Source organism: Neospora caninum, chromosome IX (genome assembly GCF_000208865.1).
Source record: "Neospora caninum Liverpool complete genome, chromosome IX".
NCBI classification, from domain to species: domain Eukaryota; phylum Apicomplexa; class Conoidasida; order Eucoccidiorida; family Sarcocystidae; genus Neospora; species Neospora caninum.
Genome location: NC_018390.1, coordinates 3,753,626 through 3,780,621, shown reverse-complemented (window position 1 = coordinate 3,780,621; position 26,996 = coordinate 3,753,626). Strand labels below are relative to the sequence as shown.

At 56.7% G+C, this 26,996-nt stretch overlaps 2 protein-coding genes across 2 annotated transcripts; both read right to left on the bottom strand.

Annotated features, from left to right (window-relative positions):
- Nucleotides 1–1,698: 1,698 nt before the first annotated feature.
- Nucleotides 1,699–11,554, bottom strand: NCLIV_042960 (conserved hypothetical protein; the record flags this gene model as incomplete). The annotated part of the gene is made up of 15 exons (XM_003881213.1): nt 1,699–1,793; nt 2,147–2,213; nt 2,410–2,488; nt 3,181–3,301; nt 3,813–3,879; nt 4,561–4,681; nt 5,217–5,310; nt 6,128–6,201; nt 6,898–7,195; nt 7,570–7,648; nt 7,900–8,026; nt 8,337–8,406; nt 9,002–9,036; nt 9,236–9,314; nt 9,658–11,554. The coding sequence occupies 15 exons, from the start codon at nt 11,552–11,554 to the stop codon at nt 1,699–1,701; spliced, it is 3,303 nt and encodes a 1,100-aa protein (XP_003881262.1).
- A 2,466-nt stretch (nt 11,555–14,020) lies between these two features.
- NCLIV_042950 (putative SNF2 family N-terminal domain-containing protein) lies at nt 14,021–26,064 on the bottom strand (the record flags this gene model as incomplete). Its single annotated transcript, XM_003881212.1, has 14 exons — nt 14,021–14,734; nt 14,914–15,369; nt 16,153–16,371; nt 17,012–17,938; nt 18,245–18,577; nt 18,986–19,066; nt 19,631–20,487; nt 20,939–21,170; nt 21,251–21,781; nt 22,540–22,689; nt 23,174–23,383; nt 24,167–24,406; nt 24,887–25,167; nt 25,782–26,064. The coding sequence occupies 14 exons, from the start codon at nt 26,062–26,064 to the stop codon at nt 14,021–14,023; spliced, it is 5,514 nt and encodes a 1,837-aa protein (XP_003881261.1).
- Nucleotides 26,065–26,996: the final 932 nt, after the last annotated feature.

Genomic DNA, 26,996 nt, shown 5'->3' with positions numbered 1-26,996 from the left:
TCTGGAGGCGTGTCTCTACTTCTGCCTTCTGTCTGGCCCAGTTTAGCGAATGGGATTGGGACGGGGCTTGACGGGGCGCGTCGGTTCACGCGATGAAAATTAGACCGGAGAGAGAAAAACTAGAGGACGCCTAGCGGTTCTCGTTGGTTTCAGCTTAAATACAGCAGAATGACAGAAAAGCCAGAAGAATGCTTCCTCCTCTGTGCTGCAACACGCCTAATAACTGTTTAGCACGAGACGGGCGCGTTAGAGTTTTCTGCCCCTTCGGCTGTAGGTTACCGTGTGCCTCCGCCTCCCTCTCGGCTCCGTCTCCCACAAAACGCGACAAAGACGGAAACTGCGCTCTCTAAACGACAGTTTTTGAGAGGGTTATTTTAAGGTAGCTTCTCTTCTCTGTGACGCTCCTGTCAACGGGAGAAGACTCTGTTGTCCTTCCCTTCTGCAAGGCAGACCGAGCCTATCCCACAAAGTTCAAAGTCGTGCCTCCAAAACAACAAACAGACAAAAGAGAAAGGCGCCACGTCCTCAACACCGCGTTTTCTCACGTAACTCCTAAACTCCCTCACACAAAAAAGGTTGAACGTCCCTTACCGTGGGCCGAACCAGACACAGCAGTGAATGCATGTCGCACGAAAAGAGAGATAGAAAGGACAGAAGAAAACAAATGAAGAATGAACCCGTCCACGCACAACCCAACCACCTGGCTGGGCGTGCTCCTGTCGCCTTTACCGTTCACGCACCTGCACAGCTTGACTACCGAGGTTGTGTTTCGGTCTACAAATGTGTTGGGCCCTCCGAAATTGCAACAAGAAAAAAGCATTCCCTCTCTCTCTGTGGCATAGCGGCCCGCCAAAACGCCAGAAATAGATGCGTCCGAACGATGCTATCCACAAGTCGTAGTCGCTGCCCCATCCTCCCCACGTTCCGTTTCGCCGCCGCACAGGCTGTCCGTGCGTCACCCCGTCATTCTCGTGTGTTCACTGCACGTTTGAGCATCCCTGCTCCGACTCCGGCAGCTTTTCCAGGACGTTGTGAGACGCACCTGTTTCACGAGGCTGAACACTCGCGCACGAACTTTCCGCTCTACAGTTCCCTCTCGGATTCCTTTTGAATCCTGGTTTTCTTCTCAAGCGTATCCACGACCCCCCCACCTCGTTCATACCCCAGACTACGGTGGTTTCGTTGGCAGTTCCTCCACAAAAAACGGAAAACAGTTCAACGCGCCCCGCGAGGAGCCCTTGCGCCGTATATCAACGACACATTTACATACATAACTATGTATAAATCTACCAATTCACCGAGCAGACAAACGCACGCCTGCACATCCACACGCACCAGCCGGCGTTACGTGACGCCCCGATGAAACGGCTGCATTGGGTTATTTCCCGACACTCGAGACACGTCTCACATCGAGCCTGGTTCGCCACACAGCGGCAAACGCGACGACCCCGACGTGACTCGATACGAAAAGATGCGCATAGCTGCCGCAGCAGAACATCGGCGTCGCATACTTCCTACGGATTGCCAAGTAGGCAGGCATGCGCATGTACGCCTGTCTCTTACTCGACACGCATGCGTGCCTAGAGAATTTTACATCGGACAGTCCTCAAATTCCACAGGCGACAAACTAGTGACAAAGAAGTCATCTGGCGCGTGCGTCTCGGCTTGTCGGGCGCAGAAGAGGCGGCGCCACCGTCCTCATCCCGAAATGACCGGGATGTTGGTGATAAAAAGGAACGGCCGCTGATCCATGACCCACTTGGCGAGCTGCTCGAGCACAACGGTGGTGAGCTCTGTGTGCACAAACAAAGGATCAAGGCTTGCTCTTGTGGGGTCCTGCCTCCGAACGCACCCCACCAAACGGGCGTTTTGAGCACAGGCAGCTGCCGCCTTCAGCGGATCAAGTTACACGGAAGATGCTAAGTTCCTCTCCATCACCCGTGCTGCCCATCACACTCTCCCTGCTTTCCGCTGTCACGCGTGTGTCGACATTCGGGCGTTTCCTTCCCTTGGGGTCCCGGCTTTTCTCGGCTTCTCGCCACCCAGCATTCTACCTCGCCCCTGCGTTGTGCCTCTGCGACACTGCAGCCTCAGCGCCGCTCGCGGCTCTCGGCGTTGTCTTTGTCGTGCTCGACTCGACACTTACCTATCCACGCAGGCACTGCCGCATACAGGTGGAATTCAGATGTTCGCCACACGTACGCTTTATGACGCTGCACGACAAAGGAGAACGTGCACGGCACAGAGAGCACGGTCCAGACAGGTACCGGGGCCCGTCGCCGCGCGGGGGGGGAGAGGCAGACGCCAAAAGAAGGCGAGAGAGAAATTAAGAGCGAAGCAAGTCGTTTGCCGGCCTTGGATTCCCGACAGGAGTTCTCAGACGCCCCGAGAGAGCAAACGTTTCCTCACCTCTGTTTCGACGTAGGCGTGCGTGGGTAGCTTGGCGCCTTGAACAGACTCATCGCACTGGACGTAGAGCTTCAGAATGCTGAGAGCCGAAAGGGCAATACAGACAAAGCACCGACACGGTTCTGCCGATTTCCTCTCTCTCTTTTCCTCAACCGTCCACTGAGCTCAACGTCCCCTGTTGCGGTCCCTTGGCCCTTGACCGGATAATACGCCCGGACACCTTTGCTCGGCTTTTTTCCGCTCCAGTGAGGCTACGTGGCCTTTTGAGGTGACCGGGCGAAGCTGGAGGAGAGCGGAATACATTGCGGTGCTACCTTTGTGTTTGTGTCTCCTGCGATGCTGGTAAGATCGTCGCGGATCTTGCTATTCCTTCACACGGCTAGCCACACACAGACAGCTAAAACGAGGAACAGGAGACGCACAGGGCGACAGAGAGCGACGGGCCCCCGGGCCAAAGCAGGTGGATTCGCGGAGCGGGGGCGCCTAACAAAAAAAACTGAGGAAGCACTCGACTCATGCCCGCGCCGATGCTGGAAAAAGAGCAGGACGGGCGGCAAGGTATATCCGCTGAGATCCTTGCCGCCCACGACCTTCTTGCCACTTCCACACTTCGTTGGCGCTGTAATCTCCACTTTGCTACCGTTTCCCTTTTCGACTGCCTTTCGCCTGTCTTTGCCTTTATCCCTGTTTTCCCTTTTTCTTGTCCCTTGAACAGGCCGACACAAAGGTGCGTTCGCCGAGCAGGGAATTTTTCCCCTTGCCTTTCCTCACTCGCGAATGGCATGTTTCCCCGTGTCAATTTCCGACGACAAGGCAGACGAGAAGAACTGCTTCGGAGAAGGCAGAAAGAACCCAACATGCAAGAGGGCCAGAGAACCCCACAAACTTCGCGCTGAAAGCAGGTTAACGCCCACACATGGAAAGCAAAGGGAAAACAGACGTGAGGCGAGAAGACGGCATGTTGACGGCCGAGCTCAAGCGCACATCTTTCAAAATGCACGCACGACTGCCGAGCGCTCTGCCGTGTGTTGTCGACGCAACGGTGAAGGCTCCTCAGACGCTGGATCGCCACCGCAATGAAGACACCGCCACTCCGCATAAACGGTAGTTGCCGCAAAAGGCTTCTACACCGCAAAAATGAAAAAAAAAAACAGTGCTACGTCACCATGGACAGAGAACACACACCCGTGTTTCAACGCGTTTGCCCCGGCCAACTGTAGGCCGTTGCTTGAGAGCTCTGTTGGAATGTGTGTGGCCACGCGACCTGTCGTTGATGGAAGGAATGGACGAGACAGGAGAAGCGAGACAGGAGAAGAAGCGTGACAGCCGAAGCACGATAAACGCGACAACAGACTGGATGTTTTCAGAATTTCCTCTTCACCCTCTCGCATTTCCCCTCTTACGCAGACTGTATGGGCAGTACTCCCTCGACCTCTCGATCGCGTGCAAGCAGCCGGTGTTCGTCAACAGCTGCGTGAAAACAGAGAGAGACGCGCAAAGGGCCAGCGCCACAATGTGTGTTTCACGAAATTTTGAAAACAAGGGAAGAGCGGGGGACAGCCAGAGTACAGATGGGCAATACATCCTGACAAAAGACACGAAGAAGTGACGCGCGAAGCTGTGAGACCGAAAGCGGCGGCATACACACACAGAACGACGCAGAGAACGTACGCGAGGACATTAAGAAGAAAGGCAACACAAAACATTGAGGAAATAGCATGAAAAACGATAACTTGACCCAGAACAAAGCGACGAGACGCCTGGCTGCCACAGCAGTCCCTACATTTTTCGAGTGTTGCTCCCATAAGCATATGCAGACTGATAGAGGGAGACCAAGCGGTCGGGCAAGCGAAAGACAGGAAGACACGCTTGTTCGCATACACGCATGCCTAGCGACGCGGATGTGGTGGTATCTTATTCGTATTTCCTGAGATGACTGCGATTATCATTCTCCCATCGGTGCGCACAGCTCCAAAATGACAAGACGAATCTGGATTTAGAGCACACCCCAGGTGTGCGCCCCGGAGGAGCTGCATGCCGAAGTGAAAACGCGCCGAAAATGTCCTCTGAGCGATCTTGTTTCGCTGGGAGATGCGTATCCTGAATAGTTTCGGTTTGGGCGTGTCGTCCTCGCCGCTCTCCGGCACTTACTGCGAATGTTTTCGTGCAGTGAGAAGACAGGGCGAAGAACTGCTCGCCGTCGTTCTTGGACGAAAGGCACAGGTAGCACACGTGGGGTGCGAGGTACCGGACGTACATGTACAAAAACGCACTGAAAAGGCCAAACACCCACAGATCTACACCTGAGCATGCAGACCGAGACAAACTGAGAAGTCTAAATACATATCTATACATATATATGTATGTATGGAAACCTGCTACCCGCCCCCCGTCCGTGTGGAAGCGCGAGCGAACATGCAAATACACGGACCACAGAGAGCTCTGGATAGTCAAGAAAGACGCACGAGACGGGGGAAAACGTGGACGAATCCTGCGACAGGTGGGCGGTCAAGCTGGCGCGCATGCGTCGATGTGCGAGCAAGGCACAGGCTCCAAGTGAGGCTACCGGCGAAAGCAGCCGTAAGCCTTCCGATGGGTTACCGGAAAGAGATTAAGAACGGATTTAACTTCGACTTAGACAGGCTGCTCCCATGTATACATATGAACAGCGCTGCGCGCACGTGTAGGCATTACATGATCGCGTAAATCGGCACACAAATGCGCGAGGATTGAGAGGAGCAAGAACACGGCACAGATGGGGGCAGTGCCAAGAGTTGACGAAGCCAAGACGAAGGAATCAGACAGACCGATCATTGAAGCCAGGGAGACAAATTGGCGTCCAACTTTCGGCCTGGCGGAGAGCAGGAGAGGCCACCACGAAGTTCACCAAGAGCACGATATCTGCAAAAATATCCAGAAAGAACACACATCCAGACCACACAGCGGTTGCACATGCACGGGCGAACGAAGCCCACGCATACACCAGGGGCTTCGACTGATGCACGTACACATAAATAAACCTCCACATAAAAGTGCAGATATCAATTTGCAGTCCTCGGGCCTTGTTTCCTGACTGTTGGGCGTGCGCCAGTGTTGAGGTATCTGAGAGCTTGGCGAGACGAAAAGACAGAGGCATACATGTGTTGTTCTATTCCGATCTGCTGCGGGTTGCGACGAGCGGAAAAGGCACATCTTTACCGTTGTGCATATATAAATCTGTGGGGTCACAATCACACTCGTACTGCGGCAGGGGGGTAGAAGTGCGGATATACGCGACAAAAAGACTCCGAAGGATCCTGTCTCAGAGTCGCTCCCTCCCACCTTTTGACAGCACAGGTCCATCTCAGAGCGCCAAAGTTTTGCTAGCCCTCGTGCACAAGATCCCATAAAGATTCGTGCGCCGAGGACGTGTCATGTGAAGGAGCACAACACAAGACTACGAAATCTGGGATTCCTCGGGAAATGAAGTTGTGCAGTTATGCCCAGTGCATTCCGTAATTTTATATGGCGCCATGTGAGCCCCCGTGGACACAGAGACCGCCACGCATGCATCCGCAGCTTTGATGGCCAAAAAAGCGGAGAAAAGCAAAACACGTGGATCACTCCTGCATGCGGACCCTTGTAGATATCTTTGAAACGCGTTGCAAGGAATGGACGGCAAGACTCTCCTTGCACATGCACTGAAAAGAGACGGGACCGTTTAGAGTTGGGGCTCTACCTGTGGGCTGGAGGAGAAAATTTTTTGCCAGGGACATCGCGACGACGCGGTGGTCTGCCAGGATCAGACCGGCACTGCAGGGGGGCGAATCAAACCACAAATGGACAGAGACAAGACAGAAAGGAGGAGCGGCATTGAACAGCGAGCGAAAAAACAAAGAGAAGCCGGCTTCAATACTTGTTCAAGTCAGATGCCAAGATCGGGACATCCCCGTAAATGGCGACCACGCCATCATTCTGTAGGTATATGCATGTATATATATGTTTGCATATATATATACATATATATATACATATCTACACATATCAACTGCACCGTTTTCTTGTTTCGGTGAGGGTGTTTGGATGCACGTAATCAAGGGCCCGGCTCGGGCTCCCCGATTTGCCTTTTCTTTCATCGGGATGCATGCAGGAAGCAAATCAAGCGGTGGGCGCTCTCAGACACACACACGACCCCAGGCCGCCGGCATTCCCGTTACAGCCCCCCAGCCGCCTTTTCCCGTGACAGCTCTCTACAGGTAGATATATATATATATATATATATGATTGGACGCACACGTGGATAGGAAGATAGAGACGGAAACAGACACGCATGATGTACAGAGAAATTGTGCCCATAGATCAACAAGAGAAGAGACGACACAGACGGGCCCCTACAGTTGTCTTCCCCATGCAAACGCCTACACATATACGAATGTATCTGTATGTGGATGTGTATGTAGATGAGGTTGTGTTAGTGTAGGGCATCGTCCGACCTTCTGTGGTACTTACAGAACATGTGAAGTCCCGTAGGTTTTCAGCATGTTGTTTGCGATGTGGCGCATCGTTGCATTCAAAGGGAGAGGCTCGAAGCCTCCCTTCTCCGCGAAGGCAGCGGTCTCCAAGGCTTCCTCTGTCTCGGCAGACGCCGACCCTGGTTGGCCTGTCTGTGGGCTCGCCGCAGATGGCGAGGCCAGAGACACATTGGTCTTCCGCGGAGTGGAAGACGAGACAGCAGAGGCAGCGTACAAGACCGAGAGCAAGGAAGAGGAGTAATGCGAGAGGAGACTCCGCAGGATTCCGTCGGTGCCTGCGGAAACGGCCAAGTCCGACGACAGACGCACACGCGCCTTTCAATATCTCCAGAATACGAAAGACACCAACGCAAGCATTTTTCACTGGAACAGTCGTACATATTTGATGCGATGAGGCCGACCCTGCAGAAGGAAACGCGTATAGGACGACACAGCGTTTCTGCTCCAAAAACGATGGACGGAAGTAACAACAAAGGAAAGCCAAGCGTGAGGCAGGACCGCGTCATGCAAAGACTGCTCCACGCCCTCTCTGTTGTAGAGCTGCACGCGTGAACATGGCAAGCACAACGCCGGCAGCTGCCACAGGCGTACGCGAATGCAAGGAAGATACATTTCGAACACGGAGGAAATCCGACACACATCTGCTCACCTCCAAGAAGGGGTCGGACATCGAAGTTTGGACGACTGTAGAGGGTTTTTTCAATTCCTTTCGTCAGGATGCAGAGAAGCTGAGCAAGCGGGCAACAAACAAAGGAGCGGCGAACGCTCGACTCGTTAACCGGCTCCGCTGCTGGTTTCTCCAGATCTACGAGAGAGCCGCTACCTCAGCACACACGTGGCGTTCGTCAGGCGTTTTCTTCTGTCTAGTCTTCCGTGCACGCGAGGCCGCATCTGATTTTTTTGCAAGGGCGCCCAGATTTACAGATGGGTCCATTCGCCCACCCCGTACACCGCGATCCCAGCCGAAGTGCGTCTGTACCTGTCTGTGCACGAGCATCAACGCGCTTCGGATTTGCTGGACATTCGCAGAGGCACGGTCCACGCTGACAAGGTACAGAGGCCCGCGGCGGAGGAACACGAAGCGGCGGTCCCCTGCATTCATGCACCTGCAGAAAAACGAGGTCGCAGAACCGACGAAGACACCAGCGGAACCAGTGGAGACGAGAAAGCCAAAAAACCGCGGAAGCGACCGGAGGGAGAGCGAAACGAACACCGAACCACCCGGTTTTCAGGAGGGCGGTATACACGCCCTGCAAATACGCGAAAAAACATGGTGTCGGCCAAAGGAAGAGGATCCAAAGCGGCGAGGACAGAGACGCGCCAGCAGCACGGTGCATCGGCGGTGAACCGGGATAGGGGGACAGGGGCAAGGAAGGACGGAGAGCTTGAGGTCTTTGTCGCGCCGACCTGACTCACCGCAAGCAGTCGTTCTTCTTTTGAAAGAAAAAGAAACTCTCCATCTTCGAGACGATCGCCGACAGCGCTCCTGAAGGAGGGACGGATGCACAACAGACGCTCTCGGGTGACAGAGTCAAGGCGAAACAGAAGGAGCCGCAGCGACGCACACGCCCGCTGAACCCCTCATATGGAAGGTGAAAGAACGTAAAGACACGAGAAGACTGGAAATACGAAGGCCTCAGGAGCGAGGCAGACCGGACGCGCAGGCCTCGCGCGCGTCAAAAAAGCAGGTATCTGGATAGGTCCCCTAAGGTGCTTTCTACAGCGAAGGATTGCGCCTTCGAAGGCCCTCTGCAATGTCCGGAAATATCCCCCGGGGCAAGAAAACAGCTGCCGCGCATGCAGGGTTGCGAGGCATCCTCCAGAGGCCCCGATACCCACTCAGTCGCTCTCCGAGACGAAGGGTAGCATTGTCAACACGGAGTAAACACCTCGAGACATTCACCCCGATGTTGGTGTGCATCTGCTGGAGCTGCAAGATCCGTTGATCTCGCCACGATCTAGACCCCCCGGCGAGCGGCTGCATGCCCGGAAGCTTTGTGCTCCCGCCGCAAAGCGGCCCACCATCGACGACATGTTCATATCTGTGCATGGCGAATAGCAAGCGGCAGACCCCCGCGTACCTGTGAAGGCACTTAAACTCTCTTCGTTGCCGTATCTGAGAAAATAACACACGCAGGATCAGATGTCGACCCAAGTGTAGAGTCGGGAGTCGCTAGCCGCCTCCACCTGGCGAGTCACACAACTGGCTTCACGTATCTTTGCAGCGTCCGGTGCGTTTCTACACACTAGACAGATCGAATCGTCCTCTTGAGCTCGTGAAGAAGCGCGTTACTCGTCTCACGCCTGCGACTCACCTCGAATAGACAGGCTTTCCAGAAAAGGTGAAGATGAAAACATGCCGCTTGTGAGTGTACCACGCCGAGTCGGAATCGTCTACAAACCGGCAGAATGAAACGCAGAACAGACTCACCAGAGCGCTATTCACTGAAAAACAACACGAATCTACATGTTAGGCCCTGCATCGCTAGGCATGCGCATCATATCCATATATACGGACCTCCATTTTGTCTCTCTCCATATATATATATATATATATATATATGTATATGCATGTATGTATGTATACGAATTCTGTCGCCCTGAGTTAGAGCGTATGAGACAACGAGAAAAAAGGCTCTTATGTCGGCCGGTCCTTGCTGGGTGTCCTGGGCCGCGTCGCCCCCCCCCCCCCCTGCCCGCATTGGCTCTTTTCGTTCCGATGTCCAGATGCTCGCACCTTCGTGCATTTTCTTCTTGGCCAAGGAATTCTGAGAGGTGATGGAGCCAGGCTGCATCCGAGACCGAGCTGTGCCGGAGAGTGCAGCGTCGGGCCTCTCGACTTTTCGGAAGTGGCCCCGGCGTCGCGGGTCGTCTTCCTCTTCCTCGGGTTGCTCGACGGGGGGTTCCTCTGCTGCGTCAGCGAAGGAAGCTTGGAAAGGTGCACTGCGTTGTTCGCTGTTTCGCGACGCTGTCGCATGCAAGTCCCCGCCCGCTCCGCACATCCTCTCTGCGTCCTCAGAGTCTGTCTCGTTCTCTGGATCTCCCATCCTTCCTCCGGCGCGGTCGTCGCACTGGCCGCCTCTGCTCTCCTTTTCTCTCGCCTGTGAGCCGACTCGCGTCGCCTCCTCGGGCTCTCCCGGACCTCCCGCCTCTCTCTTCTCTGTCTTCTCTGAGGGCGCTGCCGCCTTGTTATGCACAACCACAACGTTCGCCGTCGTCGCGGTGACGTAGGTCGAACCTGCGCCGTGGGACGAGGAAACAGAGACACCCGCGGCCTTCGCGGCATGGGCGACAGCGCTGTCGGGGAGGTTGAGGAGACGCGACGGAGGAAGAAGAGGCAGAGCAAGTGGAGGCGAAGACGCAGCGAAAGGATCGGCGCAGCGCGGATGTGGCTGCTCAGGGGCGGAGTTCGCGGAGACCGGAGGGGATTTCTTGCCGGATTCGGACGGAGGCGACGCGTTTGCATCCAGTTCTGCGTCAGCTCGAGACGCTTCACCTAGGCTGGCGCGGTCCTCCGACAGACCGTTAGACTGGTAGACTGCAGGGGAAAGGGAGACGTAGGAAGACCGCGAGCACGCAGAGGGCGACAGCTGACCAGGAGGCTGGTGCAAGTGCGCGGGAGGGGAAGAAGAGAAACCCGGAGATTCCCTTTCTTCTCCGTGTTCCTCCCATTCGTCTGCGCCAAGATCTCTCTCCTGTCCAGTCTCGCGTGTTTCTCGACCGCCCGGGGACGTCAGGTGTACATACACTCCTTGAGGCTGGTCCGCCATCGTTTGCCTCGGTGGGGCAGCCGCGTCGCTCGGTAGGACGAACGGCGAGTCGCCCGTTATCGAGCTCTGCTCCAGAGCCGCCAGACACTCGCCAGCATCGAGAGCCTCCAAGCTTTGTAGAACGGGAGTCGAAAACCCCTCCAAAGATTTGCTGCAGTCTCGACTGAAGCCTTCGCCTTCCATACTGTAATACGCGCCTGACCAGCCACGGGTATCTTCTGCGGGTCTGTCTGGAGCCCCGGAAACTCCCGGACCGGCATGTTCCTCTACAGCCTGACTTTGTGCATCTCGCTCGCGTCCAAGAGGTTCCCGAGTCGCTCCGAGGCCGTTTGAAGGGGGCAAAGCACCAAGCAGATGTGGCGCTGCGGCGTCAGGGGCCCCACCAGAGGAGTCTCCGGAAGCATCGCCGGGAATGCTCGCCTGGCCGAGAATCGCGCGGCTCTTTTCTAGCTCTTGAGCCCCTGTCGGGCGCGCACGCGTCAACTTGGCTGCCGACAGGTCTTCTTCGAGGAGTAACTCTCTCTCTGCGGGGGCGTCGAAAAACTCCTCGCCGCTCTCGGACACTTGGCGGGAGTCTGGACTGACGTTGTGGGCCAGCGAAGGTTCATCGCGGCTTTTCCTGAATTTGGGGCTCGACAAGAAGTCGGAAGGTGCTTCCCTGCTCAGGGAGTTAGGCGAGAAAGTGAAGGCCTCATCCGGCGAGGTCCCAGGCGGTTTTCGAGAGGCTTCGCCCGTTCCCTCGACGGCTGCCTCATCGAACAGACTCCACACATTGACAGGGTTGGGAGAGCTGTCCTGCGGCTTCTTCCCTCTCGGCGCCGACGACAGGCTGCCGCCGGAATCACACTGAAGGTCGTTCTGCATCGTGAGAAAGACACCCGCCGCGAGAGACAGTGGAGCGCGTCGGGACAAGTCAGTTTGTCGCCCCCGGAAGGGGTTGAGAGCGGGTCACAACCCGTCTCGGAAGAGCTCAGGAATCAACACCGAAGGAACCAAGTGGATAGACACGGGCAGTGGAGAAGAGTGTTGAATAGAAGGGAGGCAAACAGGCGGAGTGGAAGACGGTAAAAGTTAGCAAGACAGCGCGTCGGAGCAGCAGGAAACTGAGGTGGACGGTGCACGGGATCCGGACTCCGCGGCTCTTTGCACGCGCTGAACAGAAGAGAGGCGAGGTCGACAGCTGCCTTCATCCGTTACAATGCGCTCTGCAAACGGAACTCGTCGACGAACGGTTCTTTGGCGCGTTCACTTGGAGAAGTCGCCACACACACACAACACGAAAAACAGAGCGGGAGAGGGTAGCTGAGTGTCGACAAAGAAGATCGGCCGTCGGGAAAACGGTCTCCCGAGTTAGGTGCCTCCCTCAGCCAAAGGAATACACGCTTTCGCGGCGTGGAGAGAAGGAAAAACCTGGTGGGAAACGGATCAACGAGAGGGAAGCAAGAAAGACAAAAGGAAACGATCAGGCAGCCAGCTGCAGTGACTCGAATGGCAAAAATTGGGCCCAGACAGAAATCACCACTTTGCGTGCCTTCTACCGACCCCTGGCAAGCACAAGCTGGACGCTGGAAGTCCAAAAGAAATCCAAAGATGTACGAAAACACAGACAATGACACAGAAACGCGAGAAACAGATCTTACCAGGGCCATGATCGGCCGCTACATCGCATGCAGCCGGTCCGTGATGCGAAAATTGGCGACATCGCTGTGTGTGTGCCCGCCCGTTCTCGACAGTTCAGCTGCTGCGCCTGGCCACTAAAACACGCATTTTCCTTACCCTGCGTTCTCCACTTCTCGTTTCTTGCTTCTTTCTTTTGGCCTGTGCCTCGGGGCTACTGCAGAAACCCGCAACCGACTCCCACGCTGCAGAGAGCAATGTCGCGCTCTCTGTAGCTTCCCGCCGGTCCTCCGACTGGAAGTGGGCCAGCGGGTCGAAAGGGTGGTGAGGCAGTTTTCCGAACGGTTTGTTTGGTAAAACGCGCTTTCCAGGGTCGGTGTCTTGTAGAGCTCCGTGGAAATCTGCTCAGAGAAACACCACTTTTTTTCAGAACACAGTCGCGCATCCGCCCGCCTCGCAGGCCGCGGTTGGTGTGCACACACAGCGTGCGCGGCTTCTGGGACTCCGGTTGGCCTGTTGAACCCCGCCGAAAGGGAGAGCGGTAAGTGATGAGTCACACTAGGGCGAAAGGGGAAACAATAAGCCTATGCCTCTAGGTGAGGTTCTTTGCCATGCTTTGCATGCCTGTAGCGCTCAAGTTCGCATGCGCAATCCTGGATCTGTGCTGCGCCATCTTTGACGTTCAGAACCCTCGGACAGAGGGCGCCCACAGAAGATGTCCATCTCTCTCTGCCAAAGTTTCGAGTGTACGCAAACCGGCGTCGATCTTCCACGGCAGTTAGACAGCTTTTGAGCGCAAGTGGTGACTCCTTCACCTTCTCGTATGCAAGCTGTCCAGGTGACCGCTCCAAACTGCCATGTGCACGCTACCAGAATGTACTTCGCCTCTTTGCACGCATACTTCACATACTCCTTAATATCGTACCTGGCTGGTAGGTTCTAGCGTCGTGTGTGGTGTTTAAAGGAAACCATCCGAAACCGGCGGTTCGTTAGTGTTTGTGTTGGGGACATCGACGGAAGGGGTCCGTAGTAGTCACCAGCGCTCACTGCGTGTCAAAGCATTGGCCATAGCAGCGAGATGGGATACTTTTGTGTCAGAGGATCCTGGGAAGGCGAGAACTATCTGTTCGATCCGCCTGCTCACGAAGCGAGGGGACACAGGGATGCCCGAATCTCTGATACTTTCAAGATCCCTGAATCTGTAGCGCCGAAGACGCTGGACGGATCACTTTAAGACGTAGCGGGCACTCCCAGAACATCCGCAGTCTACCACCCCTGCATGGTGTGGGTAGTTTTTGCGGCGTGAGGACCGTCCCTTCCGACCGCTGATCGGAAGGGACGGTCGCGTCAGTTTGCGTTAAACTACTGCAGCGAATCTAAAAGTAGAACGGGTCTTGCCTGGAAAATGGGGGCGAGACGCGGTCGACACGCGAACGTTTTCGCGCACACGCAGCGCCCCGGCTGGGAACCCGCGAACCTGAATCTATGACACGGCACAGTTCCTCCACGTAGCTTTGTAGCTACCGTCACTCTCTCTCCCTTGACAGAAGGACTGCTGCAAATTCACCAGGAAATTCGAATCATTCCACGAGCACCTGTTCGTCTGCACAGCTTCATACAGAAAGCTGGCGCTTCCCCACCTTCGTCCCCTGCGGACGAACCGTTATCCACTGTACGGCTTAGCGAGAGTTGCTCCGCGCCCCCCCGTCGCTCCTACCTACCCTCTTGCCACGTGCCTGTTTCGGGCTCCGTGTCGACATCCATCGCCTGTTGGTTCCGCGGGTCGGGATGAGCATCCAGCGAGGCTGTCCAGCACTCTGTGAGCAATTCCTCTTTCTCTGACGCAGTGCCTAGAGCGCGTTGCATGCGCACTGTGACTGCGACAGACAGGGGAAGCGGTCCCACCGAATAAAGGTTCAAAAGGGATGATGGAACGCAGCCTGCGACCGCAGCCCTGTGCACGTCTAGCTGGTAAGACCGCCACTCGCTAGGCTCGATCACTCCCTTATGGAGCAGGAGGCTTTCTAGCCAGTCGGTGAATTCCACGACGATCCGTGGGCACGTCTTCTGAGAGCTCACACGCGCCTTGTTATGGCGGGACATGCTGTACACGCTGTCCCGCGAGAGGGCCTCGCGCAAAGTGCCCTCGTCCCTCTTCATGTTCGTCTCGGTAGCAGTTTCGGTGTATGGACCCGCGTTTCCTCGACGCGACATCCACGGCAGACTCCACGCGTACTGCAATCGATCGCCACCGTTTTCTTCTGGAGAGACTTCATCGCCAGCTACACTCAGTGCGTGTCGCTGAAGAAATGAAATGAAGCTGTCGCGACTCAGCGCGGCGTCCACTTGACTCGCCCAGAACGCCAAGTGACGCCGCTGAGGACGGGACGCGGACGCGGCACCGCCTTGCTGGCAGTGGAGGGCGGCCTAAAAACACAGATTTTTGGCCGACACCACGATGCAATCCGACGGCTGTCGAAAGAAAAAGACCACTGCTCCACCCGTCGCCCCACTTCTCCCCGTGAACACACATCTTCGTGCGTTTCGACCCGCCTGAGAGTGCCCATATCACAGTTCTGTGTCTCTGGCCATTCATCTTCACATACCTGTTCAAGAAGTTTTGTGGGCAAAATAAGCCACACGGTGCGTCTCGCTTCCGCCATCTCTTGCCCGGCGCTCCCGACGCGGCCGCAATCGCTTTCTGGCGCTCGCACTCTCGCTCCGTCTGGTTCTATATCTTCCTCGCGGTCCGCGTTCTCTTCAGACGCAGTGGGGTGGTCATCCGGTCTGCCAAGCCTCGCCGGGTTCGCTCTCTCGCTTCCCGTTGCTTGAGGACCGAAGATCGCTTCAGGACGCCAGGCGGAGGGCGAGGCTGGACAGCGCCAAGCTCGCCCGCCGAGATGCTCGACTTTCTCGGCCAAGTACAGCGCTACTTCCTCCCTTATCGCCGGGTGCATCCACATGCACATGCCCCCGAGTCCGCGTTTCTTCAGCGGAATGCCTTGCGGCGGCGCCGGCGTGAGTCGCCTGTGCGGCCGCAAGGGGGGGCAGCGTGTCGTTCCCTGCACAAAGCGCCGTCCATCCCCAGGCAGAACTCGGACAGAGGCCTTGTGACAAGAATGGCTGCACGCTCCCGACTGATTTGAGGTAAATGCAGACGTCTCGTTCCCAGCTGACAAAGACAGAGCACAAGACGAAGGAGGAGACAAGCGAACAGCAGACGGGACAGAGACAAGCTGAGACGAGGAAGAAGACGGGACAGATACAGAAAGAAGAGGCTTCTCGGAAGCAGCATTCGTCTCCGCGTTTTCTCTTTCACAGTCGCCGGCACACTCGGCCTTAGGTTCTGAACGCGGCTCCTCACGGGCGTCGCACGGTTGCCTCGAAACGGAAGACTTTTGTTCTCGGGACCCCGGCAGACTGCGCGAGTCTTCGTGGATTCCCCGTTTTACGAGATTCTGACATCCAGGAGCAGCAACGCGTCCTTCTGCAGTTGTCGCATCCTCATTTCCAGTCAGACTTCCATCCACGCCTGCCTGGTGTTTCGAATCTTCGCAGCCGTGGAGCCCGCGTACTCGTGGGCCGCCGCGAGCGAATGCCGATGCGCCATCACCCGCAGGAAGACAGGATGAACAGGACGCACTGGACGTGGGAGCAGCGTGAGAAAAGGGACAAGGAGCGGGGGAAGAAGACAGAAAAGAAGAGGAAGCTAAAGACGAGGAAGACGCGGAAAGAGACGAGGATGGACGCGACGAGGGAACCGAAGGTGTAGAGAGAGAGAACTCTGGATTTCGCGCCAACAGCGCGTCTGCATGTGCTCGCGCTTCACTTTCGCCCATCACTACCTCTCTGCCTGCGAAGTCAGAAGGCCGGACTCCGTTGCTGCCTCCCACTCCCGTGATAACGTGGGTGCCCGCGGAGGCCTCCCCCGAAGCCCAGCGAGGAGCGGCAAGATCCAGCGCTGCCAGTGGAGGTTTCCGGAGTGCGTTCCACGCAGTTGTGCGCGTTTTCGCCTTCGGTTTTGGTGCCGCAGCGGGCGACGCAGTTGGAGCCGAGGACGCAGGCTGAAGTAGGAAGGAAAACATCAACAAAAGGCAACGGCGAAAACAGGTGGTGACGCCTTCCGGCACAGCCAGACGAGCGAGTCTCGCTCGCATCACAGAAAACTCGACGCCCTCGGCTTCAGGTCGATCTTGAAAACGGACACGACTCGTCGTCTGGACAGGAAGAAGCGCCGGACTCCGCGCTTCCTCAGAAGAGACGGGGAACAACTGAGTCATCCGGAGCGAGCGTCAGCGACAGGATGCACGGAATAGGACAGACACAAGAGAGGGAAGGGCAGAAAGAGAAAAAACCGTCCGTGCCCGAACCGCCCACGTACCTACGCGTTGCTGCTTGGCTCTCCGTGATTCGTTAACACAACACGTTTCGTCCCTCTCAGGTTGGGCGCCCGAACGCATGCGATAGTACACTTCTTCCCTCCACGCATATTTTAGATCCTCAAAGAAGGGACCAGCACTGCATTCGTCTTTTTCGGGATTTGTCGAAAGCATCCTACGCGACCCTTGAATCACTACCTTGCGCATCTGCGTTTCCCCTGTGTGTGCTTCCTCCACTCCGGCGAACAGACGAGGGACGCCGAGAAAGCCCTGACCCCCTCGACCCGCTGTTTCGTCGCGCAGACAGGCCTCTCCACTCGCGCACCTTGTTTGCTGAGAGCAGCGACAGGGACGCGTTCTCGGTCGCGCCGCCTTCACGCTTCGTCTTCTCCTTCCCCTTCGAGCTCTGAACCTCCGTGCCGAACGTCCGCGCGGAGTCGCCAGCGGAGCGCGGATGCGCTGCAGCGCCTTGTCCCGAGGGCGGCAGTCGTTCCGCTCCGAAAGCGGGCGCCTCTGGGCCGCTCTCTTTCTCGCTCTTGACGCGCGTGGCGTCGTCTCCCTCGCTTTTCACGACCCGGACGTTCCCGTCGAAAGCGCGAGAGCAGTCAGGCGCACACGGATCTGTCTCATGAGCCTGCCTGGCCGCCCTCAGTTCCCAGCTGCTGACTCCTCTCGCTCGTGCTTCGCCGGCTCCTGTCTCCGTTTTCTGCCGGTGCTCTCTGCTTTGCCCATCGCCGGAAAGACCCGCAGGTCGACTCTGCCGACTTTCGGTGGCGGCCGCAGGCGCACGACCAGTGAGCGCGTAGGACGCGGTGTCTGTCGGGTTCTCTGTCTCGCGGCGCTTGCCTGGCCGTCGCTCTTCGTCTTCGTCTCGACTCCTTCGTTTGGACTCGCCTGCGTCGCCGGCGCACTCCGCCCGCCTGTAGCGGTAAACGAAGACGTGGAGTCGGTAGCGACTAAAGAGCGCGCGAACCAGCTTCTCGACCGCGCGCGAGCTCTGTTCGTGCGACGGGAGACGCGGATTCTTGTCAATGTCTGCCGGGAGCGGGACGATGCACCGGGGGAGGTGGAGCGACAGAGAGAGTTGCGCGGCCCGGTCGTGCAGCCTCTGCAGCGCGAGCCGCAAGAGAGGCAGACTCAGGCTCATGCGTTGCTTGTGGCGCTTGAGGCAAACGCAAAAGGCCACGAACGTGCAGGCGTTCACAGGGACCAAGTGGCAGTCGCCCAACCTGAGGTCTCCCATCTTCTTCGCCTGCGACCAGACACGCAAGCAATCGGGCAGCCGAGATTCGCGACGCAGCCGCGATTCGCGCTAGTCTCACAGGAGAGGCGCGCAAACGCCTCGCATGCGGATGCGTCAAGCGCCAGCAACGGCCAAAGCCCGGTGGGGAGGGGCGGGACAAGCGCGAGGTCCAGGGACACCACGGCGCGCGACGGCGACGCGAGGACGATGGGTGAGGCCCCAGCAGACACACAGAAGTTTACCCTACCCGCGCTGTCTCTGTTGATCGCCAGCTGTGTGAAGCGGGCCCGAGAGAACGGTCGCCCTCCGACTCACCAGTGCCAAATGCGTTCTGGGAACGGCGCTCAGTCTATCGAGAGCTTTGAAGAAACCACGGCCTTCGAGCCATGTTCCGGCTGCGTCAACAAAGTGAACGATGGCGCCGGGAGGGTTTTCCCTCGGGAGGGACGCGTCTCCTGTCCGATAGTGGAAGTAGCGACACAGCAGTTCCTCGTCGCCTTCAGTCTCCGTCTGTTCGCTCGCTCCTTCACTGACGGCCGCCCTCCTCGCTGGCCAGTCAGAGTCGTCTGGGAAGCTGTCGCCTTGTACCGATCGAGAGACGTAGCCGTTTGCTCTCCATTGCTCCAGCCGAGCCTCCTGCCTTCTGCGCTGAGGAGCCCGCAGAAGGAACCGAAAAGACGCCCAATCATCCGAGGCGCGGTACGCATGCGTTTCGGGCCTCCCCAAGAAACAGAAATTCGCACGCAAAAAGAGAGACTGGCGCCTCTTTGGGGCTCGCCTCCATTCCACCGAGCACCGTCTTCCCCATGCACCGAGGAATCGACGAGCGACAAAGAGCCAAGAAAACCACGAGGCACCCCTCAGTGTCCGCGTCGGGAGCTGTGGGGGTACGCGTGTACGCCTTTCCTTCTCTGTGCTTGTCAGGCTGTTCCTTCGCTCCAACGAGAATGCTAAACTACCAACATGGTTCGTTCCCGAAACCGATGCCCGGTGTATGCGAATCGCGTGCTGACCTTTTCGTGCGTTCGAACTGTCCCCTCCCCCGTTCTTTCCTACTTCTGCGTCTTCTCTGAGCGCGTCGAGCTCTGCAGGAGTTAACGGCGCCCGCCGAGCGCGACTGGACCGCCGGCTTTCTGCCTGGAAGAAATGAGCAGGAACAGGGAACAAAACGAGCGGTCAACGAGACAGAACGCCCAGACACCAGGTTGACACGGGAAGAACAGCGAAGGGCGCAGCAGAGAACGCGAGAGCGAGATTCACGATAGAAGAGAAGCGAAACAGACAAATGAAGACATCCTCTCATTCTGGTCTGTGCCGCGCATCGGCCAAAATGCACACTCCAAGCCATCCATATCCATTTGCACCTAAATATATATATATATATATATATATCGATATGTGTACGTAGAAGTAGAGATGGAGAGAGCCATGTACATATAGAAGCAATTTTTCTGGGACGTTACTGGGGGAAACGCCAAGATACAAGCATCAACAGCAGTCAGTCGCGACCGGTATTTCTCAGCGCCCCAAGTCATGTTGCTCGTAACCCCCCGATCCCCAAACCCGAACTCTGCAATCCCAATGGTTTGCGATGAGTTCTGAGCCTGACTGGTTTCGCAATGATTCGCACAACCCTAGTGTCGCGCCGCCACTGTTTCCTGCATGTATGCGGCGATAGCCGAAGAGCCGCATGTCGCTTACCCCGTCACCACTGGACCCGGCTGCATCTTGGTTCGGAGTATGACTCTCTCTTTCTTCTTTTCGCCGGGCCTCTTCCAGAATTCTCTGAAGCGCATCTCGGTCTGCTCGCTTGCTGCTGAGCGCCTGCTTCAACACACCGGCGTAGTCCTTTCCTTCATACATATAAATACTGCTTTCTCCTTCTCGCAACTTGTCAACCCCGTCGCCTTCTCCGTGCTGCTCTGTCTTCACTCTTTGCGCGGAAAGGTCGCACACGACGCTTTCTTCGTTCCCTTCCCCGTCTGGGTCTCTCGGCGAGATTTCGCCCAGGCGTTTGACAGATGCGGCGGCGCCCCTGCCGCCGACATGCGCTTTTTCCTCTCGATCGCGTTGTTGGCTCGGATACAGCTGGTTCGTGTCCCTTCTTGCGCCGGTGTCTCTTTCTTCGCTCCCTTCTTCGTCTCCTTGCGGCCGGTCGGAAGGCAACTCGGCGTCGGCGAGCAGTCGTGAAAGCTGCGAGAGGTCGAGGCCACTGTTCTCCGCGTCTTGAGAGAGAGACAGCGTTTTCTTCCATGCGGGAGATCCGCTCCGCCCGGCTGCCGTCTCCACGTGGGGTCGCCCCTCCACGATCACCTCGGCCCTCTGCCTGCTCTCTGCGCCCTCGTCTTTCCTCTGTCTCCCCTGCGTCTGTCTTTGCGCTCCGTCGCCGCCCGTCGTTAGGGACGACAGCCCGCAAGTGATCAGTTCCTTCATATCCGCAGCGCAAAGAAAGGAGTGCCTCCCCTGCCGCTCAGACTCTTCCTCCGTCTCGTCTTCCGAGAGGACGTCGGACGCGAGCTTCAGTTTCTGTCGGCCGCGCCAGTACATGACTTCTTCCACTGACGGCACAGAGCGAGAGAAAGGCAAAAAGACAGAGAACTCGACGCGCACACTGCATGCAAAGAGATTCGCGATTGACACAGACGGTCACCCTCATGCGAAAGCGGAACGTTTCTTCCCTATGCGAAAAAACCCCCAGAGGTTTGCATGTGCGTATGTGTGGGAGCAGAAATTCTTTTAAATCTTCCCGAAACATATGCAGCTGAATCCTACCTAAAAACCCGAGTGGGGCTCGGGATTACGTCGTGTGTGTATTCCATCTGGATTCGTGGACGGTTCTAAACCTCGGCGGGAATGCCCGGTGTTGTCTCTTTGTGGGCGTGCACACAACACGCATGCAGGCGTGCCCAGAAAACCCGTGCCTGGGAGTCCGCACGCCACGCGGTTGCGAGAGAGACGTCAAGATTCTGCTTGGCGTTTTCGTCCGGGCGCGTCCCCCGCGGCTCTCACCTGTACTCTTGGTGATCAAGCGAATGACCTTCACTTTCTTGGTTTGGCCTTGTCTGTACAGCCTCGCGATTGCCTGACGCTCGATCTGTGGATTCCCGTCGCCGCCGCCCTCGAGGAACACACAGACGCTTGCGCAGTGCGAGAGAGTCAAACCGTAGCCGCCGGCTCGGACGCTCACGAGGAAGACCGCCGCGCAGTCTGCCTCGTCGGGGGGGACTGGCCGCTGAGACGGCTGCGAAAACAGGCAAAAAAGAAGACGCAACAGCGAGACGCAAACGTGCAGTGTGAACAGCTGCCTTTTTCCCGCCCCACCTCTCGCTGTGTCTCATACTGCAGCTGCGGTTTCTCGTGTCTTGTCTCGGTGTCCTTCTCCGTCTCCTCCACCCCGTTAGGAGGGGGTTCGCGCCGCTCGCTTGTGTCCCTCTTAAACGCCCCCTGTTTCTCGTATCTCTTTTCTGTCCGTCGCTCTCGCACTTCGGCCGAAAAGGCAGCGATCGCCGCACGACGCTCGGCGTCACTCATGCTCCCATCGAGGCGCGCCGTGACGATTCCCTTCTCGTCGAGGAAATCTTCGACGAGGTCCAGCATCGCGGTCGAGAAGCTGAAGACTACCACTTTCTCCTGTCTCGTGAGGTAAAAGTTTAGAATCGCATCGAGAGCTGCGATCTTGGACGAGTCGCGAAGCAACGACTGGGCGTCGTCGCCTTCTGCCTCCGAACAGAACCCCGGGGCGCGTTCAGGGTCAAACGGCGGCGAAGTCGCGACCGCAGACGAGGAAAACGTGGCAAGCGACGGCGAGGCGTGAAGACGAAACAGGGCCGGATGGTTACAGCACTTGCGGAGCTGCACGAACAGGTTTAACAAGCCTGAAAGGAACCGAAACAACCAAAAGCCATCAATAAATAAACAAATATCTACACATACATATACATACATCTACATACATATACATATATGTATGTATGTATGTATGCATGTATGTATGTAGGTATGTATGTATGTCTTTATTTGCACGAGGGCGACAGGGCGAGGAGTGTTCTTGTGCGCGTGCAGTCCTGTCGACGCTAACATGGCAGGGACGAAAACCCGGAGACGCAAGGTTCGCGTAGGTGTACGACTAGCCGTACAGGTACAAGGCTCATGGAAGAGATGACTCCCACGCGTGCGTGTCGCGAACCGTGAAAGATGCGGCAGATATACGGAACACTCGCGTTTCGGTCGCCTTGCCTTTCATGTGAGCAGCGATTTGTTTCGCTGCAGTGGATATCCGCCCCGAGTCGTCACAGAGAAGGCTCCTCAGTTCCCGACTCGTTTCTCTCCGCGTAGACTCGTGCGGTTCCTGGCATCAATGCAGAGGTCGACACAAAGCCGGAAGGACCGAACCTCTTCGGGCCTAGCCTCAGCGCAGGCGTCGCCTTCGGGCTCCAAGGCGCAGTAAGAACGGAGAAGAAGCAGAAGATGGAGCGCCAAGAAAGACACGCGCAGCTCTCCGTCATCGCCTGGAGACACAGGCCGTGCCTGGCGGGCTTAGAAGGAAGGAAGAAACAGGGAGGATAACGAACGGTGGAGGGGCGGGGAAGGCGACTGCCCGCGGTTCCTACCTGCTCAAATGCAGTGCCAAGATCGTCAACTGCCTCGAGGGCTTCGCTCTCTCTTGTCAGCAGCCAAAAGTACAGACGCCTTTGCAGAGGCGTGAGAGGAAGGAAGACGACGAGCTCGACCAAAGACGGAAGCGTCCAGCTAGCCTTCACCTGAGAGGAAGAACAAGAGACTCGGGCCGCCGGTGAAAATCCACGCGACGAAGAACAGAGGGCTGAGAGCAGAGACGAGAAAAAACACGCGGCAGGACGTGGGGACTGAGAAGAAGGAACGGAAAAAGGAGAACAAAGAGTGCCGGGGCACGGAGACAGTGGAGGCAGGAGAAAAAGAGGCTCGGTAGCGCAACGACGAAAGAACGCAAGAGAGATAAAGTGAATCTACACGAAACTCCAGACAGCGAAGAAAACCATGAAACAAAGGCGAGAACACACGCAGCTGAAAGGGTGAACACCAACAAAAAGCTGCTTGCAGGAAGGTTCAAAGAAACGAAGCAGACTTCCAACACTTCAAAGTGAATCGACACAAAAGTATATATATATATATATATATCTATGTATGGTGCGTGTAAGCTTTGATCTAAAGAGGGATATATATGTCTGTGGAGAGGTGGGTAGGTCTGCGCAGGCTTTTTCGTACCTGACTGAGGCGCCGCCGCAGGATGAAAGCTTTCACGAGTCTCTGCAGAAGATCTTTGTTTCTTTGTATTCGTTGCACGCGAGGCGCTTCCTTCTTTCCTTCTTGGTCTCCCTGCCTCAGCGAGGGCGGGATAGAGCAGAACGCGTTGACGAGAGCTGTCGAACTGGTGAAAAGGTCGGGCTGGACGAATTGCAGGAGAGACCAGAGCTCCTGACGCAGCAGAAGAGAGAGGCACCAAAGGGAATCGCAGGAGAGACGAACGGGAGAGACAAGTCGAGCGGCACGACCGGCACGGGCAATGAGCGAGCGCGAAAGGAAAGAGGCGGGGAAGGAGGAACGCCCGACGGGGCTGCCATGAAAGCACCCCGGCGCAGAACAGGACACGGGAAATCACTTGTGGCCGAGAACGGTCCACGGGGAAGCCGCAGGAAGGTGAGGGACGAAAAATTGCCGAAGAGAGCAGAAAGGGGCTCAGGGCGCGGAACGCGCAGCCTTGACAGAGACACTGACAGGCGCCATTCCACTGGGCGTTTCGATTTACGACGGCGAGAAGTTACGCTTCAAAGAGATAGAAAAAAGAGCGGACAGTGAAGAAGCGGATCGTCGATCGCCACCCCTGTGAGACGCAAACCGAGCCAGTGGATCTCACAGGGGCCATAACGGGCTTGAACGGAAACGGAAAAACAGATGACACACGATTCGGCAGACGATACCATCACAGGTTCCACCACGTCACCTCGATCCGTGCGGGCGATCTCTTCTTGTAGTCTTTTCTCTGTTCTCGGTTTTTCCTTTCTTTCTGGAGACAACCGGCGATTCCTCCCTCTCTCCTCGTTCGTTCCGTCGCATCGTTTGCTTCCCTTCCCTCCATATCGGCGTTTCAGTCCTGGGCTCCCACGTTGCCTCGTTTCTGTTTTCGCTGCCACGGTCACCACGCCTCTTTGCTCGTCTCTGCCACCGTGTTTTGTCGTTTTTTCTGCGCAACAGGCGTACCTCGAGGTTCTTTTCGACGGGCGTCCCAGTCATCATGACGACGTGCTGGCGCCTGAGGCGGTGGAGAAACGCGTTTCGTCTTTTGCTGTTCTTGGACTTCAACCGGCTCGCCTCGTCGAAGAATAGGCACTCCCATTCAAACATGGAGAAGAAAGGCATGTCGCACATTAGCGTTTCGTACGTGGTAAGGAGAAGGTCGAACGGGGCCGCCTGGTTCCGCCTGGAGGCAGCCTGGGGGCTCTGTGGGGCAGAGGCAGGAGACTCCACGCACAGGCACATGAGAAGCGCGGAAGAAAAAAACGCGGAGAAAGACAAAGAGAAAGGCGAACAAAGACGCGAACAGAGAGGTGCTGGACGAAGCAAATAACGAACGGGCCAACCAGAACAACGCAGCCTCGTCGGGGCGCCCTGTTTTTGCAGCCACGACGCGTTCTCGATGGAGAACTGCCGAAGGAGAGCGACGAAAACAAACAACGGGACTCCAGACACCGGGCCTAGCTCTTTGTCAGCAACGCGCGAGAGATGTGCGCCTCCGGCTGAAGGCCTCCATCCGCGGGAGACAGGTGACGGTTTCCTCTCGCTGCGATTCACGTTTACGTACGCGACTGCCCGAGAAGCTCTGTCCACCTGATTTACGATGAGTTGGCGTGCACCCGGGGAAATCGAAAGTGGGAAACGGCGTGACCAGGCACGCGTCCTCGGCTTTCCCTGTTTCAGTACCTGGCGAATCATGTAATCTGCGACCTTCTCTCGAATGCAGTGCCTTTCCTCTGCTGTGCCCACGTAGGTAAGAACCCGGAGATTGCTCGCCGACCTCCGGCCGTGGTCTGGCCCTTCACTGATTCGAATGTACGGCGGCGCAGTGGCGACAAACTCGCGCAGTTGAGCCTCCCAGCTGCTGACGACTGACAGGGGACATACGACGAGCGAGGGCCGACCTAACTGCCTCACTTCGTTCAGCCAGCAAACAAAGGCGAGGCTCTGAAGCGTTTTGCCCAGGCCTGGAGGCGCGAACGTGGCACAGAGAAACGGAAAGGACACAGGAACGAGATGATTCGTGACTCGAGCGGCAGAGAAGCTCCTGTTGCGCAGAATCAAGGTCGGGCCCTCTCTCCACTCTGAGCCTTCACCGGTATTAGAGAAATGCGTGACACGGCACGAGAGACGGTCGTCCAACTCGAACGTCTGGAGCTGGAGTGAATCGGTGTGTGCAAGCGAGCCAACTGTCTTTACAGCGCGCCACGAACCCACGAACGTGCCCAGAGCCGAAAAAAACCTGCTCGAGAGCGTCGCCGGTGGGTCCTCCCCATTTCACACTCTCGGACAGTATTTGACAAACATGAAATGTGCGGAACGAGGACGCGCGGGGAATTTCCCCGCCTTCTGCGCGCCTTCAATCTCATGTAAAGGGTCGAGGGCGTGGGCGGGGCTTTCTCAAGCGAGAGCCTACACGTGGGTTTGACAACGGGCACGGCACAGAAGAGGGACTACCAAGTGTCGCAGAAAACGGAGCCGTGAATGTTCGGGAAACCGCGAAGAAAAGTGGGCTCCTCTTTGCATTTTTCTTTTGCAGCAACTTGAGAGAGCGGGCGATCTGAAGGCGGATATTTCCTACCCATTTCATCGGCGACAATGGCGCCAACATCGTTGAGGTAATGGTCAACGAGCCAGAGAACTCCATCTTCTTGGTACGAATGGAGCACGTTTCCCGCAGAGTGGCGGATTCCCTGTAGACTCCGGACCTCTTTCCTCCTTTTCTCCTCGAGGATGCCATCACCTTGCTGTCTGCTCTCGAGGGAGGAGAGAAACGAGTCCAATTTCGACACCAGTCGGCTCACACCGAGTTCCTCATCTTCGCCCTCCTCGTCCACAGAAACATCGTCGGTTGGGCCCCGCATTTCCACGGGGCGAAGCACCTGAGACGCCAAGCCGATTGAAACCAAAGAAACGTTGTTCCTCGACCGCTTCAAAGAAAAGAGAAGCGAGACACGTGCACGGGACTCGCGCAGTGCGGACGAGGGGGTTGGAGCGCGTCAGTAGCAGCGCAGATGCGCAGGACGCAAAAAGGAAAGACGATGTCGCGGTGAAACCCAACTGAGGAAAGCGGCTGGTGTCCAGGAAAGATCGGACGCCTTGGGCGGAACAGAATTTTCGTCCGTCGGCGATCCCCGTGGAAAACCACGGAAAACTCACTGTTCCCTTAGCGTAGCACCGGACCTGCATCCGCACGTCTTCCGCAGAAACGCTTCCTCGTGATTCTTGAAACGGAGACCGGACAGCCTTCTTAATTTGAAGTCAAAGTGACTCGTGCCTTCGCACCCCCCCCCCCCCCCCCACTAGTAACTGCCGGAAAGACTAGCAGCGGGGAGCGCGGCCGAGTCTGTCGCCAACCCAAATGGGAACGACACAGGCTCAGGATACAAAAAGGCAGAGCCTGGAACTTCTACTTCGAAATCTCACGGCTCTCAGGAAAGAAAGAGAAAGGAGATTCCCAGTCAGACACGGCAGAACCAGACACCGATTTTGTCTTGCCATTGAGTCGCCAACTGACTTGTGCTAACGCATGTGCATGCAGCGGACCGTCTCCATCCTGCGATGACAGAAATATCGAGGACAGAATCTCGCGAACAGCACGCGTTTCTGGCAAACAAATTTGTGGATCTGTCCGAGCCGCCGCAATGTGCATGGAACGGATGCATTTCTCTTTTGTCTCACCACGAGCTAGCTCACGCGTATTCAGCAACAGCACCGCCGTGTGCACTCGCTGCCGTAGTGAGAAAGTCCTATCTCTGCACGAGAAAACCTTTCCCGCGGGGCTTCTGTATAGAAA